At 51.3% G+C, this 16,373-nt stretch overlaps 4 protein-coding genes across 4 annotated transcripts; all 4 read right to left on the bottom strand.

Annotated features, from left to right (window-relative positions):
• Positions 1 to 90: 90 nt before the first annotated feature.
• BO87DRAFT_303575 (putative phosphatidate cytidylyltransferase) lies at positions 91 to 5,672 on the bottom strand (the record flags this gene model as incomplete). The annotated part of the gene is made up of 4 exons (XM_025619250.1): positions 91 to 2,186; positions 2,247 to 2,825; positions 2,946 to 3,062; positions 3,353 to 5,672. 4 exons carry the CDS (start codon positions 5,670 to 5,672, stop codon positions 91 to 93), a joined length of 5,112 nt encoding a protein of 1,703 aa, XP_025481723.1.
• Positions 5,673 to 6,076: 404 nt separating this feature from the next.
• Positions 6,077 to 6,854, bottom strand: BO87DRAFT_235680 (uncharacterized protein). Its single transcript, XM_025618795.1, has one exon. It carries the CDS (start codon positions 6,604 to 6,606, stop codon positions 6,163 to 6,165), a length of 444 nt encoding a protein of 147 aa, XP_025481722.1. The 5' UTR covers positions 6,607 to 6,854; the 3' UTR covers positions 6,077 to 6,162.
• A 107-nt stretch (positions 6,855 to 6,961) lies between these two features.
• sebA (putative C2H2 transcription factor (Seb1)) lies at positions 6,962 to 8,925 on the bottom strand (the record flags this gene model as incomplete). The annotated part of the gene is made up of 2 exons (XM_025624692.1): positions 6,962 to 8,223; positions 8,352 to 8,925. The coding sequence occupies 2 exons, from the start codon at positions 8,923 to 8,925 to the stop codon at positions 6,962 to 6,964; spliced, it is 1,836 nt and encodes a 611-aa protein (XP_025481721.1).
• Positions 8,926 to 11,452: 2,527 nt separating this feature from the next.
• BO87DRAFT_235643 (uncharacterized protein) lies at positions 11,453 to 11,931 on the bottom strand. Its single transcript, XM_025618794.1, has one exon. The coding sequence runs from the start codon at positions 11,828 to 11,830 to the stop codon at positions 11,573 to 11,575; it is 258 nt and encodes an 85-aa protein (XP_025481720.1). The 5' UTR covers positions 11,831 to 11,931; the 3' UTR covers positions 11,453 to 11,572.
• Positions 11,932 to 16,373: the final 4,442 nt, after the last annotated feature.

Genomic DNA, 16,373 nt, shown 5'->3' with positions numbered 1-16,373 from the left:
TGTCCTTCGCGACCACAGAACCACATACTAAACTTCACCCAAAGAGACGTTCTAGAAACGGGGAAAGGTAGGGTTCAACAACAAGCCTCCTCAAACCCCAAGCCCTCTCACGAGGAGCCATAGCACAATCGGAACCACGACATTGTCATTACATCCTGTCAGAATCGCCTCGGTTGCGCTGGTTCCCCCAGCGGCCAAAATGACTTTCACCACGGTTTTCAACCAGGGGAAATTCTGGTGCAGTCCATAGTTGTCTCCACTAATCGGCCATTCTCCCAGCATGAGCCAGACTCGCGCGAACAACAAGCCACACGTTACAGCAACCGCAAAGGCCACGCTGCCCTCGAGCGATTTTCCTCCTCCCCAAAACCACTTGCGCCGACCGAACCGTCGCCCCACGAGCGACGCTGCCGCATCGCCCATGCCCACGCAGATGATCCCGCTCACCATACTCACGTCCCGGGTCATCGCACTCCACCCCATCCAGGGATGGTCGCCCGTCCGAGGGATATCTGCCAGGGAAAGCCAAAGGGGGATCGAGCATCCGATGAGGAGGAAGATGTGCGACACGATCACAGGGCCCCGGTGATCGCGCCCGTCCACGTAGGGGGCAAGGAAGTAAGTCAACGGGCGCGAGATCGGGGGCAGCTGGGACGCTCGGAAGAGATCGAGCAGCAGGAAGACGGACAGGACTAGACTCAGGGCCAGAGCACAAAATGTGGGGTCGATGTACACCGTCGGAAGGAACATCAGCACCATCATGCCATGGAAGACCTTGCGTCTCGTATCGACCTCCGCGACGGAGCTCAACTGTAACACAACCGCCAATCCAGTCGCAAGTACCACAACACAATATGCTGCAACGAGGAGGCGCGAATTAGCCTCCCCGAAGACATCTCGGCGGAGATGTTCGACCCAACCAAGAGTGCAGGAGGCGTCCAACAGGTCAGGGTCCAGGCGAGCGGGGAGAGGAATCCAATACTCCAGGTTCCACATAATCACCCAGAATCGAAACCATGAAACGTTGCCCAGCAGATAGCTCAGTGCCCACCCGAACGGGTCTTCTCCGTTTAACGCCTGCTCGCCCACATATTTTCGAACAGGTCCTAGGATGATGAGCAGCACGGTCACGTAGACAAACAAGGCATACATCCATTTCCGGACTTGAGCTTGAGGCACTGTCAGCGACAGGAACGACGCTAGACCAGGGGCCATTGATCGCTTGCGTCGCCCACTGGGCGTAGTTCTGACTTTTCCTGTGCGTGCGACCTCGTTGACGCTAGAGATCGTGTGCCGTCGCCGGTGCGTAAGTGTAGGCTGCTGCCGGACGCTTTCTGTCACCTCAGCCTCTACGGTGCGATTGGGCTCGCCCGCCTTAGTTTTGTCACGCGACTCGAGCATTGTCTTTCGTGAGACGAGCGAGAATTGGCCTTCTGGCGAGTCACTGTCCGACAGATTGTCCTCCGAGGTGCCCGTGCGGCTTAGTCGCTGGCATAACTTGTGATCAAGCACATTGAAGATATTTCGAGGTGACTGCGAGTTGCTGGGCGCTCGCCGAAATTTCCAGCTGGGGATCCTGGCCAGAGCCACTTCCCAGCGAAGCACGTCGCGACAAGAGATGAAGATGCACAGGCCACCAAGCCATAGCAACGCCTTAAGGATTTCCGCCTGAGGCGAGGACGCAAATAAGAATAGATTGATCAGAGCGCTTGTCAAAAGCTGCAGTTCTGCGGGAAGGACGCTGGTAGTCAACAAAAAATCTAAAGTGGGTATCAACGCTTGATGCAAAGGAAAAAGAAGAGCCAAAGATTCCGAGTTGAGGCCGCGAAGAGATAAAGGTTTGGGAGGCGAGATTCCTGCCGATAGTTGCTCCGAGACGATAACCGGAAGCAGAGTGATCATCCAATGGACGATGCTGTGTCCGTGAACACAATCGTGCAGTGGGATGAAGGCAGGCGGAAGAGATGAGAGACTGAGGAGGACATTAGGGAGTATTAGAGTAGGACTATGCTGCGCTAAAGACAAAGCAACGTAAATGGGTATCAAGATCGGGTAAAGCAGCGGAGCAGGATCGAAACTCGTAGGGATAACAAAGGACCGTAGTCTTGAGAAGCGAAAACGTCCATCTCGATGGAAAGGATAAGCGGCGTAAAGCCCACCGACAAGTAGGGAATGGGCAAGAAGCTCTAGGGAACATTAGCAACCACAGGGACAAGCTCTCAAATACACTATTATATCTCGCGCACCTTTTCTCCAAGCCCAAGCAATCGCCCTCGTGCTTTCTTGTCCCAGAACGACACCGCCCACCGAGAGGAGCAACGCAGCCTCCAACAACCTCTGCAGAATCCCGATACGCCGCTTCCGAGCTTCCTGTTCGCGCAACCCTGTCGCTGAGGTCTCAGCTTCTTCTCCTGAGCTCCGCCGCGAGCTCCGTGAGGTGGAACGGGTTATCGATGGCCACGGGCGCAATAGGGGAAACCACTGGTCTTCCTCGCCAACAGCATGACGACCCGAACGCAACCCTTTCCTTGGTCGCAAAGGTGCTGCTGGTAGACCCCTCAGTATGCCCGTGCTTTCATCATCAGCCTCGGTGCCACTATCGCTCGAGGTCCGTGGCCAGTGGAGACGGGTTGATCGGTCGCCGGTATCCGCAGGCAGCGACGATGAATGCGAGCCCTTGCGACGATACGGGTGAGGGGAACGAGAGGGTTGTCGGGGAGTGTCAGACAGCTCTATTTCGAGGGCAGAACCGTTGACAGGAAGCGATTCATCTTCCTCCTGGCTCAGCGAAACGGCCATGGCATGGATGGTGGGTGATGAGCGGCCTTTAGAGCGAGTACGTCATATCGACTGATGGGGTCGGTGGAGGAGCACTGGGTTAAGACGGAGGGTTAGCGATGACAAAACCAGATGACCGGGGTCAAACAGAAGGTGTGTCAATATACCAGGAGAATTGACCCAAGAGAGGTGCGTGGGGTGGCAGCAGCGAAGAAGAAGATGAAGTGAGAATGTTATCGCTTTGATCGAACCGGAATCCCAGGGCGGAAAGGCGGGTTTTTTCGCTTATCACATGCCGCGCAGCACGTCAGCAGGAGAGCCTCTTGGAATCAGCCCATCAAGTGAACCCATCGTCACTCCTGAATCTTACAAAAGCTTATTCACTACATTGTTGCTCCTATTTCCGCTACGAGTCAGGAGATATGTACTTTTGTATCGGTGCCTCCACTCTAAGACGTCGAATGATCCATGATGCATACTTGAAAGCCGTGCGCAATGGACCCCTGCATGGCCCGGCAGCCTTACAGCAAGCAGCACGCCTATGATGCCGGGGTGTGTCTTTGTATAATGACACCTGCTGCCAACTCTCGTCCTTTCGCTCCCCAGACAGATTTGCAGGGAACAATCTGCGCGGAGAACGCAGGTTTGGACAATGGCTGACTGGTATAGATGATCGCGTGAGAACCTTGTGCCACCTCAGGCAGCTTCTGCAGGACAAGCTGCAGATACGAGTCCAAATCAGATCCCGACTGTTCCATGTCGATCTCAATGCCGATGTAGCTGAGGTTCTGCTCTGTGGACACAGTGGTCTTGCGGCCATACTCCGTATCTTCTGCAGCCATCCGCAATCCACCACACCTGTACCCCAGACCCTGCCATTCGATATCACTTCCTCGGGGAAGCTCTGATATCTGGACTGCGAAAAACGCAGGAACCAAAGCGTCTGACTGAACCACCCCAAAGTTAGGCAAGTTAGGTGTCGATGGACTCGTGGCTTGCTCGTGCGCTCGGCCTCCATACTTGATATCCCAGACATCCAAGGCTGATTCTCCGTCTTCGTCGTCTTCTTCTTCATGACGAGCATGCATCCGCTCCCAAATGTTCCATGCCAGCCGGGCCTGTGTCTCAATGTGCTCTTCTCCCACCAAGAAAGCAACAGCGCCCAGCCACCAGTCAACCTCCATAGCGTGCCCAATCCTCCAAAGATGCTGCAAGGAAAGCACCGACCGCGTGGCATAGTTCTCAATCCACGGCCGCGTCAGTGCTTCCCCTGAAGCACTCATCATCTCCATCGAAGCCGGCTCCAGCGGAATCTGTCCGGCAATGTAAACCATGTGCTCCGAACCCTGTACCGGAACCGACATGGCTTGCGAGTAAGGGCCGATATTAGCCGGCGCCCAGTAAGAACGCGACTGGACATGAAGACCCTGCCTTTGCTCTCGAGGACCCAAATCCACAACCGCCGATACCATGACCTTCACACCCTCTGGCAGACTATCGCCGCAAGCCACCGTAGCTCTCGCCGGAGGATTGGGCTTCTTGAACAAGGAGACGTAGATGCCATTCATCAAGGCAAAGTCCACCATGGAGCGCAGCAGCACCGTCGTAAAGACAATATCAGCCGTAGTCCGAGACGCAGTCCCATCCTCACGCCCAGTAGAAGCCAGAATCGCCTCAATCTTCTCCTTGATCGCCTCCATCTGCTCCGCAGCCCCAGGACCAGCCTCAGGGGCCGAGATATTAGCAACCACCCACGTGCCACCATTCGTACTCTGCAACACCTCCATCTGCCCTTGAGACGACGACACCTTTGCCTCCCTCTTCCCTACCACCTCCTCACTACCCAATACCTCCTCCAACACCCCCTTAAACCCCTCATCCAACAACACCGGCCTCCGCACATCCCCGGGCACCACCCCATCCCCATCCCCATCCTTATCCACACACCTCGCGCCCCTAACCCTCACAAACGCAACACCCCCCTCCCCAGCGCCCTCCTCCCACCTGGGGACCTCAATCCTCTTCTTCCAAAGGAAACCCGGCCCATCCAACGCCAAACTCTCATACTCACCACCCTCACCCAACACCGCGCCCCTCACATCCCCACCATCCAAGACAAACCTCTTCATCCCATTGATAATCCTCCTCCTAACACCCGCATTCCTCCCCGACACATCCTCCCACAAAAACCCCGAATCCAATCCCCCAGACGCAACCTTGATGATCCTCGCCTCGCACCCAACAGCAGCCATATCCTCCAATAGACCCGCTTCTCCACCAAGACCAAACCTCTCCTCCGGCGCAGGCAACACCGGGTACTGCCACAGCCAAGCGAGCGGCACGAGACCCATCCTCGCTGCGACGTTCTCAATCCGGGTGCGTTGGTACGTGGAGAGAATAGCGCCGGCAGAGATGGCGTTGGCTTCTGGGTGAGCGGCCTTGATGCGTTGGAGGAGCGGGATGAGGGATTCGGTTTCGTCTCCCTCATTCCCTTCTCCTCCGGTCGATAATGAAGAAGAAGAAGAAGAATCACGATAAACCCTCCCCGTATCCACCGCAGACCCTATAATCTGCTGCCGATACAGCGGAATTCCTAACGCGGATTCATACTGCGGGATAATGCTATGTCCGATTGTTTGGTACATGAAGCTGTCGATGTCTTCTTCTTCTTCATCTTCATCATTGCCATCTCCTTGTGACTTCTCCTCATGATGAGCAGTAGTTGTGGTGGTAGTAGGCGGATACAAATTCCCCAGCGCAACGACCTTATGTCCGTTCCGGATGCAGTGGAGAATAGAGTATAGGGAGTCTTTACCTCCCGAGATCAAGGCGATGACATTTAAACTTGTTGGGGAGGTGGGGAGGGGGAGAGATGGTGTAGTTGATGTAGACATGTTTTGTATTGAATTGTGGGAGAGGAGTAGATAGTGATTTGAGTGCGGGGGAATTTTTCTTTGCTTTTTTTCTTTCCCACTCCCCTTTAGTAGAGGATTGATCGGGCCCCTCGTCACCTCTTTTTGCTGGAGTCGGGTGGAGAGTTGAGTGGTTAGGTGTATATTGAAATTTGGACTGGGATGATGAGAAGGTTCAATTAGAATAATTGTGTGGTTTTGAGGGAGCTAGAAATATATGTGGAGAAATCAAGTTCACGGTTTTGTTCTGTTCTGCGGGTGACGTTCGAGGCCAGACTCGGAAAGCCGACTGCAGCCGCCCGAGCCATACTATCAAGTATCTATAGGCTGCATATAGCTAAGACTACAACCATACTATTATACAACGCTAGCTTACAGTCTACTGGTATGAGTTGTGATATGTTCAAAATATCAATTATACTAGCTAAGTTGCAGAACGAACAATACGCTCCACACAAATGGCACACAAGTATTATGCACATGTGGATGCAACTGACAAGAGTAGAAGGAAATAGGAGGATGCGCACAAGGATATGAGGCAACGATTGGGGAAATTTGGTAGTATTAAATTGTACATGTGGCCAGCACAAATTGATTGGGGGGATGTTTCTGCAATAGGCAGGATGACAGGAGTGTGCAAAATATTACATCGAATAGGCACAATGAATGCAACTGAAGGCAACAAAAGAAGAAGAATAAAGTATATAGCAGAAGCTGGTAAGGAAAAAAGGTGGGAGATCGGGTACACAGAAAATCGCGGACAGGGGGTCAATAGCCCCCGTCGCGCGAGGATTGAGTCGGAGATATTCTCTCGCTGCAAACAGATGGTAAAAAAGAAAGGTAAAAAGGAGTAGAAAGGGGAATCGGAGAAAAGATCAACCCAGATCACCAGTGCCTCAAATGTGAAAGTCATCATGCGCTCTAATTAGTTTTGGTCCAACCGTGGACTCCAAGTGCGCCCAAGTTCCGTTGCCGCCGGTCTAATGCTTCGCCAATATTCGGTCCCATAAAGGGTGCCCTTTACTCATGGTTTGTATCGTTTTCGTTTTTTCTTTTCCTTTTTTGAGTAGGGCACCAGAACCGGTCAAAACCCGTACACCTGTAATTCCTATTCTGGTCACCGCCAGAAACAAAGCCCGGACGCCAAACCGCAAGACCAAGTCAGACCAACCAGTGGAATGGAAGGTTATGTATAGGATGTTATTAAGTGATATATGGGGAGTTCCTGGTCACATATCATCGTGATAGCTGCAAGCCAAGCGGACGCCAGTCTAGGCGTCGCTGTCGCGCTTGCGCTTCTTGGGCGCCCGTCGGTCGACGGTCGGCGAGTCAGAGGAACTCTCATCCGACTCACTGGTTGTCGACTTGGTAGCGGCGGCGTTGGCGGCCTCGTAGAGAACGTTCCCCAGCGTACTAGGGTCTCGTTCTTCATAGGAGTTTGGCGGGGTCGCATTGCCGGTGTCGATGACGCCCATCACGACAGAGCCACCCGCATGAGTGCGAGCGTGCTGCGCAAGGTTGTCGCTCCGCGAGAACTTCTTACCGCACTCGTTGCACTCGAAAGGCTTGTCCTGAGTGTGGAGGGAGCGGTAGTGACGCTTGAGGTGCTCTTGGCGACGGAAGCGACGGGAGCAGAGAGTGCACACAAAGGTCTTGGAGGGATCGTCCGTCAGGGACTGCTTACGACCACGTCGGTTAACCGAAACGGGGGCAGCAGGAGCCTCAGAAGCGCAAGAATGCGCGTCGGAGTTGTGGCGGGCCTGGACAGCCTGGGGTGTCGAGGCGTTTGTCTCCGTGCTGGTGGCACGGCTGTTGACCAAAGGTTGCGACTTCTTGCTAATCGAGTCCGTTTCGCTGTCCGAGGTACTAGCCCGCTTCAGCGACTTGCGGTTGTTCCGCTTCTTGTTACCCATCTCCTCCGAGGCTTCATTGATGTTGGTCTGAACGCCAGTGAAGTCGTGGCTTCCCAAGTAAGGAAGACTGGACTGACTGAGATCCTGCTCGTCAGACTCGTCGAAGCTCTGCTCACTGAAGAACTCCTCTTCCTCGAGAGGGTATGTCGTTCCCACACGCTGCCTCTTCTCGCCCAGGTAGTAGGCGTTGCCACTAGGGGGGAAGTCGACCAGGCGGTTGACGAATTCGTCTTCCGAGTCCAGGTCCGAGAAGCTGTCAAAGGTGGGCAGGCTGCTGAGAGGGTCCTCCGAAGAGGAGCAGGTGAAGGCGGGCGAGAGAGTCTCATGGACAGGAAGGGTCACGGCCTCGCTGCCCAAAACCACGCGAGGCTCCTCGTCATCGCAAGAAAGCGTGGGCAGAGGCGGCAGGTCTGCAGAGGTGGCATTGATGGAGGACTCGACCGTCAGCTGACGGGGGTCACAGAAGTCGGAGCTGGACTGCTCGGTCGGCAGACCTTGAGGCTGGGCAACGAATGTGGGGGCCACGGGAGATGGCGATGGGGAAAGAGATGGGCAAGAGCTGTGCGCTGACAGAAGCTCGGATGTTTGGCTGGCGGTGAGGGAAGGCGGATGGATGAACACTAGAACAAGTCGAGTTAGTTTCCCTGTACAACCCTAGATGTCCGGCCCCGTGCATTTTCCGTTGGACGCACTCATCCCTCCAATCTGGCACCCAAGTAAAAGGACAACGGGTTAGATAACAACTTACCAGGAGTAAGAGGCGGCGAGTCAGATCGGGTCCAGTCAGCATTGGCCAGAATCTCTGCATGAACATCTCCCTCGCATCCCTCCTTGACACCCTCCACCTTCTCGAAAGCAAAGAAGCTGTCATTGATTGGGGTGTGAAGAGTGCCGCTGGTAGAAGGCGGACTGCTGATTGAGCTTCCAGCTGTGGAGAGTGGTGGGGTGGAGGGGAATGCGTAGTAGTCGTTACCGACGAACCTCGTGTCCAAAGGCATCAGGGCAGGAGAGCCCTGCTGCACAACAATTGTGGGCTTGAGGTGTGACGGCTGAGGAGAGGCAATAGGAGTCATGTTCATGGCGCCACGGAAGGCGTTAGTGGTAGCCATCTGGTGCATGTTCATAAGAGGGGCAGTGTAGAGAGTCTGCTGCTCCGGCATGCAGTGCTGTGGTTGTTGCTGGAAGGCCTGCACTTGGCCATAGTATGACTGCATATCTGAGGGGTGGCTGGTGAAATGTTGTCTTTGCTGCGAATCAGGGTAGTATGCAAAAGATGGTTGACCTTGCACCGGAGTAGGTGCCATGGTGTATGTTCCGTCCATTGTGTCTAGAGATAAAGAACAGGGAACCCGGTCAGTCACTCGCACTGCGCCTGGAATAGGAAGAGGCGCACTCACAGATGGTAGGACGTTGTGAATACAAGAGTAGAAGTAGCTCTACTCTTTAGTGAATGTTATTAGTTATATAGTTGGTAGCTCGTCCACAGCGATGAGCGCTGAGGGTGAATGAATGTCTTGCAGAGTTGCTTGCGCTTTGAGAGAGAATGACTGGGGGGAGGACAGATGATAATCCAGGAACCGCTCTCAACCAGTAGAGTATATATGAGATGCGAGATTGACTGATTGATTGATTGGTTGGTATGCTGTGAGAAACGACTGTTTCGTTCTTGATAGAAAGGTTGAATGTCGTGTTGGTGGTATCTGGGATTATATCTGACGACTATGCCGCAAGTCTATGAAGGAAGGACAGGCACCTTGTATGTCGAAACGAGCCAAACCAAAAGATGAGTATGGTTCAGGACGTTCTCGATTCAAGGAAACCGGGAGAGACTGTATAGAGTCGCAAAAGTAAAAGAGAGAAAAAGAGGGCAGACAATTAAGATTAAGAGAGAGAGATAAAAGAGAGAGGGAAGAGAGGAAGGAAAGACCAGATGAGGATCGAGACAAGTCTAAAAAGGGCAAAAATGGAAAAAATAAGAAATAAAGAAGATTAATTTGAAGGACGAGGACAGTCGCGGGGAAAATGAGAGACAGGGCCGATATGGAAAGAGGAAAGCCGGCCAGAAGGATGGGCAGTGGATAAAAGAGCGACTGATCTGCTTGTGCTACGAGCTGGTAGCGCCGTGAGTAGTGAGCAGTAGGACTGGAGCCGTACTTTTTAGTCTGAAAGCCTTTTTGGGCGAGATGGGCTGCATGGAACTTTACTTTCGCTGGTGGTGGTGCCAGCAGCGAACGGTCACTACTATAATAGTAGTAGTAATCGTAATATAGTAATAAATCAACTAATAAATCTGCCGGAATGGTATGGTGTCATATGTTCGGAGACTCTCTTTTTCTTCCTTTTTTTATTATTATTATTTTCTTATTTTATTCTCTTTTCGTAAGATTTATTTTTATTTCTTTTCGGAATTCATTTTTTGAACCCTTTTTTTGTGAATTATTATTATCTTGGATTTTTCCATTTCCCTCTTTTTTTTTATTTCTCCCACAGCCTTCTTCTCGACCCCAAATAATTTTGGGGGATCATTTATCCTCGGATTATCATCATACCTGCCCACTTTTTTTTATCCTTATGCACATCCGTCCTGGGTAAGTCGATTTTCTAGTCTGGGGCGGCAAAGAATAGCAGATTGGCGCCGGTGCACATCTCAGTACCAACCGAATGAGAAACTTGGGAGCGGAGACCAACGGGAGGTGGAACCCTCCTCGGCGGGCTTCTTCATCATCACAGTCAGCGGCATCAGCAGCAGTTAGTAGTTAGTTTAGTTTAGTTAGCAGCAGGAGCAGAGCAATATTCAACCTAGGCAGGTAGAGGTAGAACCCGACCAACCTAAGTTAGCCGGGACATGTTGTGCCATTCCTCAATTTGGGTGAGTGGGTTCTGGGTGGAGGAAGGAGGGAGGGATGGAGGGAGAGAGAGAGAGGGGAATGGGGGGAGAGCAGAGTGGATGGACAGAAAAGTTGTAGTAAGTTGGATCAGAAGTTAACAAGAGACGACGAATCCCCGACCGGACTAGCCAGAAACTGGGCCCCACCTTGTCGGCCGCGGAGCCCAAAAAGGCGTAAGTTGCGTGGGGCACATGAGCACGAGTGGGAACATTGGCGGCCCTCAAAGCCCCATTTCAATGGTGCATGAGAAAATGGTCGGTCCTCCAAGCCCATTATTACGGAACCCACGTCCTACCGTAATGACCTGGTAAATGCGGAGATGACCATTTCCAATAGGAGGCCGCGATGGCATGAGCGTGTGGGAGAAATGCCACAAGATACCTGGCTCCTGAGGTACGACGCCTATCTATACGATACCTGATATAGTAGGTCGTACCAGGTGTGACTGACGCCTTTCAATTCCCACTCGTGGTGGTCCAAATGGCCACTTTAAGCCCCCCCCCCCTTCTCTTTTTCCCCCCCAGAAAATCTCTTCGTAACGGCCGAGTAGTTTAGGCTTGAGGAATATGATTCCATTACCTGATAGCAATGATTGACTGCAGGAGAAGTGGGAGACAGAGATAAAGAGAGAGTGTGTGTGTGTGAAAGTAGAAAGTTGGCCACAATTTCCGTTTGTCTCACGTAATTTACCCATTTTTCCTCTGTTACCGTATTTATGAGCAACCTACTAACTAGCATTCTCATGGGAATGGCTGTGTGTGTGAATTGCCACACACCCCAATCCGAGACCGTAGGTATTATTGCTCCCAAAATAGTAGCCAACCTTCTGTGATTGCCCATCCTCCCTCTCTGCCAGTCACAATGCTTCCCTTCCCCTGCTCGCTCAGCTCTGGAGGCCCAACATCACAGCTGCGCGCTTACCATCCATCACATTTTTGCCATCAAATGACAAGGCGGCCAACTCGTTCAGCCCTTGCAATGATGATGTTCTACAACTTACAGTAGTATTACTCGCTACGCTGTTGGATTATGGTCCCGTTACCAATTGGGACCTGCATCATCTCTTAGCCTATCTGGCTTATCAGCGGCTTGTCTGTCCCACAGACATGGACGAGTGAGCGCAAATCGGGCCAGTCAGCATCTCCAGACCGAATGAAAGTGGGGGCTTTTGTTGGGCGGGGCGGGGGGTGATGGTGTAGAGCGAAAGAGAGAGCCAGAGAGCAAAGAGGATGCGGGTGTTAAAGGATTGAATGGGAAAAAGGGCAGCACATCCGACTAACCAATAAGCAGGTCGGCCACTGATAGCAAGCCTGGTCCTGCCGGGGGGACATCGTGACATTCAACCGAAGTTGGCTGCATTGGAAGCCAATAGACTCAACCCGTGAAAGGGAGGGATTGACTCGCCGGCTAAGCTAGTCGGCCCCACTGAGCATCCCGTCCGCCATTTGGGGGATGTCCTCTTTGTCTTTAGTCCACCCTCCCTCTCCCAAATGGAAAACTCAAAGGGAAAACGGGAAAGGGAAAAGGGAAGGGAACAAAGATGTGCACTGCAATTGAGGGAATGGATGGCCCATGTTCCAACACTGGGACCGTCCCGGGCCACATTTCGAGTAAGATCAGCAGAGCAATGACTGAGAACAATTGGTTGGAGGTTGGAGAAAGAAGTCAACTCTCACTCACCCACCACTCACTCACTCACACCCACGCAACGCACGCACACACATGGGCAAGTCAGTCAGTCAATCAGTTGTCAAGATTGCTCTTGTCCGGGCCAAATTGGCCAGTGCCCATTGTCAAGTCCCCATTTTCCGTCTTCCCCCTTCTCCTCCTTGCCTATCTTGCTTTCTCGAGGGTCGGTGACTTCGCTCTGGACTTGCCTTTCGGTCTTGCTTTGGATTCTTTGGGCTCCACGGTATGCACGTAATTCGACAACCGATGAAGCCAAATCCGAAAGCCGGTCCCCAGTTCTGATAAGAGAGAGCACGAACGAAAAAAACGTCCGTAAGTATACCTAATCTATCTGGCAGTAGTAGTGGCAACTAGCAATTTCGAGAAACAAGCGACTGGAATAAATTATTTCTACACCAATGGTGAAACGGTCCTGAGTAGGGCCCACCCTCTCTGTGGCATGGTGCTAAGAGTCGGTACTATGGGATACCCGGCCTTATGGGTGGCACTACAGCAGAGTACTTACTACGGACCTGCCAGCCAGGTACTTCCGGGGGGGGCCTCGCGCAGGCTAGGCGGACGAATCCCTGTTCATACTAACGTTTATTAATATGGCTATTATTACTCCTGTTGTAAATTATTATTATTTTTTCACCGTTATTTCATGGGCCTAGGTAAGTTCTAGGTAGTAATGTCCGCGAAACGATTCCTTTCATATGATTCTTGTCGTTACTTGAAGTAGAAGCCGAGAGCGGCCAGGTCCGCCATGACCCCCATCCCATATCATACCAGTAAGTTAGTGAATAGCTTGGAGACCCTATTATCCGATAGGATGTCATATGCCAGGTGCGATGCGCAAAAGACATAGTGCGTACAGCATTATTGAACCTACTTGGGCTAGAATTCTAGGCAAAGAAGATTACCGTTCATGCATCTGCCCTATCATTCTGGGGTAGATGGATACTTGGAAACGTAACAGAGTAATAGCCACTTACTGTACCTGGATAAAATTGGGCACATAGATGGGTAGATAGATAGTAATGTTTTTTTAACTTTAAGGCGTTATGTCAAATCCAAGGTACTGGGATACTCCGAAACCTAAAGTACCGGGGGCCTAAGACCAACTTTGGGAGGTTCCTAAAATTTGGGAAGAAGTAGTACGTAGATAGTAAGTAACTTTAGTAGTCCATGTGAGCCAGTGACGCAGCAGATAGTAGTGTGCGCAGGCAACGCGGCGCGCGCGAGCGCGACCGAGCGACAAACAATCAATCGTCTTTTTTTTGCCCTTCCTTCACCAAAGAAGAACCTGGAATTTCGCTCACATTTGAGATGAGACGTGTTCAACGGCGGGAATGGATCGATCAGGTTTGTGGTCGGTCTACTGCAGGAACCGATGCGGAGCGATGGTAAGGGTAGTTAGGTTGCAGGCTTGGTAAGAGAGGGGAAACGTCCCTAGGATGGGCTGCCGCAACCCGACCCTTGCTTGAATCGTGTATTTTCAGTTGTCCGATGGCGGGCCAAGTGGCACAACAGGGCTTACATGGCAGATGAACGCAGCTGTCAAAATGGATTCTTGGGATCTGATTTGCTTCAGTTCTTCTTCCTCTTCGGTGTTTCTACATTGATTGGGATTAGTTCTGTCTTGGATCTTTCTTCATTTCGGTTTTTATTAAGTTATTCGATGGTATGCTTTAGTCGGTCTCATACGATATTAATAAATTTATTTTTAACGTTCTATAGTAGTACTAAGTAGTCGTACTACTACTACCTAACCGAGTCTTCGTTTCTTGGGAGGGAAAGAAGAATGTGACTGCCTACGATAGGGCTTCAATGCCAATAAAGAGGTTTCTTTGATTGCTACTATCTATTTTCTGCAAGCCCGGCAATCTTCGCGTTCGATAGTTTTGGTTTCAAATTCAGGTACGGTGCGTTGGCCGCCGCGTAAATCCCCCGAACGACGTGTTTTACTTGCCAAATAGGTAAAATTAGAACCCATCGCAGCAAGCCCCTCCCCCCCAAAAGTTGAAAAAGTGATGCAAACAGACCAATATGCAGGAGCAAACAACAAATAGAGGATCAACATGACGACATCTGAAGATTGTCCCTGTCCCTGAGAGTAGAGAGGCGCTGATGATGCCCGATGATGATGATGATACGCGATAACCCAGCCAGACCACCAACTGACAGGCTGCGCCACGGTAAATCATGGGAAGCAAGGGGATTACAAGCAGAGCTGTCAGACTCCAGAACACGGACCCCTGGGCCTATCAATTTCCCCTTCCAGCCTCGGCCCATGAGCATCACAATATCCCATCCCAAACCCTGGCCACCGCCACGCAACTGGCCCAACCGGTCTGAAACGTTTTCCTGCCGAGTCCCCTGCTCAGCGACATGACTCGTCCATCTCGTCTGCCCCTGCTGAGTATCTCAGCTTGTACATCAGTTGCACAGACTTTCTCATATTCTCTCTTGTTTTTCCTTCACTTCCTGTCCAATCAATCAATTGATTTGATTGATTGAATGTGAAATGAGGTGATTGACTTTTTCTTACAAACATACATACTACATGCATACATTATAACATACATACGGTAATGGGCAGTAAAACCCATCCCGGACCGATTTACCGCACCGCCGCCCGGGGTGTGTGTGTGTGACTGTGTGTGTGGATCTAAAAATAGAAAGGCCGCCCATTTCCCTGGCCAGGCCACTTTTCCTTTTTCGAACGAAGCTTCCGGGAGTCGGGACGGGCCCCGAGCGAGGTAAAATTGCCAATAATATTACTCACCTACTTCGCAAGCTATCTACAGTAACTACTACGGAGTACTACTATACCATAACCACGACTAAGCTAACTGTAGAGAGAAGAAAGCTAGGCAGAAAACCAAGATTTGAAATCGGGATATGACTATGGAGCATTCAGGAACATTAAGAGAAGTGGGAATATCTATCTATTGCGTTCCTCGGCGTGTGTCTAGCTTCTCGGTAGTACGTAGCCTAGAAATGCTAGAAGTGCGTAGTCTCGAGACTAGAACAATTATCCTACGCTTTAGAAGCGTGCTATATTGCTTGCCACGACCGGCGTAAGTTAAACAATTAGCAAGCAATACGAGGAAGAAGAGGGGGAGGAGGGGGGGAAGAACTGCCGACTTACCCCTTCAGGCTAGTATGTCCACTGGGTTAATCTATGCATGGAAGCCGTCGAGCTTCGAGAAAACTTACCAAGGAAGCCAAAACAAGTTCTACCGTCCCAGCTACTGCCTAGTTGAGGTCTAGTGAGGTTGGTTAGGGGACACAACTACTCACTAGAACCCTCCACAAGCTTCACGGAGCTCCAGTGTAGCTCCTTGGAAGGAAAGAGACTCCAGTTCTTCGAAGTTTCTATGCGCTACTTTTCTGCAGACCTACACTGTTTACGACGGAGTACCGCTTCCAGCAAACACCGAAGGAGGCGGGGTGGGTTGTGGTGGAAGGCGAGAGGGATTTCCATCGGCCAGGCCTAGCTAACTAATAAACTACAGTAGGTCAACAATCACAGCTAGCTAGCTAGTTAGGGAACTATCTACGGACTTCCGTTGACAATGCCGGGGATTTCACTCGAGTTGGTAAACCCACGAAGTGTAAGCAGCGAAGCAGTCCACCCCCCAAAGATCCGGGATTTGTCCAGTGTATGTCACTAATTAGAATCATACCCAGTAATACTACGGAGTAACTGGTCCTTTTTTGGCCCTTCGAGGCAATGCCGCAAGATCCCTGTTGGTCGCCACAAAGTAAATCGTCGCCACAAACAAAGAACCGTTGCAGCAATAGCAACGCAACCACAACTACAAACCAACAACAAAGGAAGAGCCGATGCGGGTCCCATCTGGTAGGATTCTAATCGCGCAAAAGAAACGATAGGATCAAACCTGCATAAGCTAATGGAGGCGGTAAATGAAAATCCGTCGTCATCGCCCGCGGTTGACAAATTGATAGCGATAGTCCAAAGTAGCTTCTTTTGTTTTTTGTTTTTTTTTATTCTTTTGCACTGTCAAGGCGGTCTCGGTCTAGAAGGGGGAATGAGAATGGCGCATTATCTGCTCTACTATGGTGTACCAGCATGTCCCCATCCCATCCATTCCCATCATGCACCTGCATGTCCTTCAGGACACTTACTCCAGACGACGGTCGTCTAGTATGATCCTCACTATACCCACAACTCTATCATTTCCCGA

This window comes from Aspergillus neoniger (genome assembly GCF_003184625.1).
Source record: "Aspergillus neoniger CBS 115656 unplaced genomic scaffold BO87scaffold_9, whole genome shotgun sequence".
NCBI classification, from domain to species: Eukaryota; Fungi; Ascomycota; class Eurotiomycetes; order Eurotiales; family Aspergillaceae; genus Aspergillus; species Aspergillus neoniger.
Note: the sequence above shows the minus strand (reverse complement) of the source record. Positions and strands in the feature narration are given on the sequence as shown.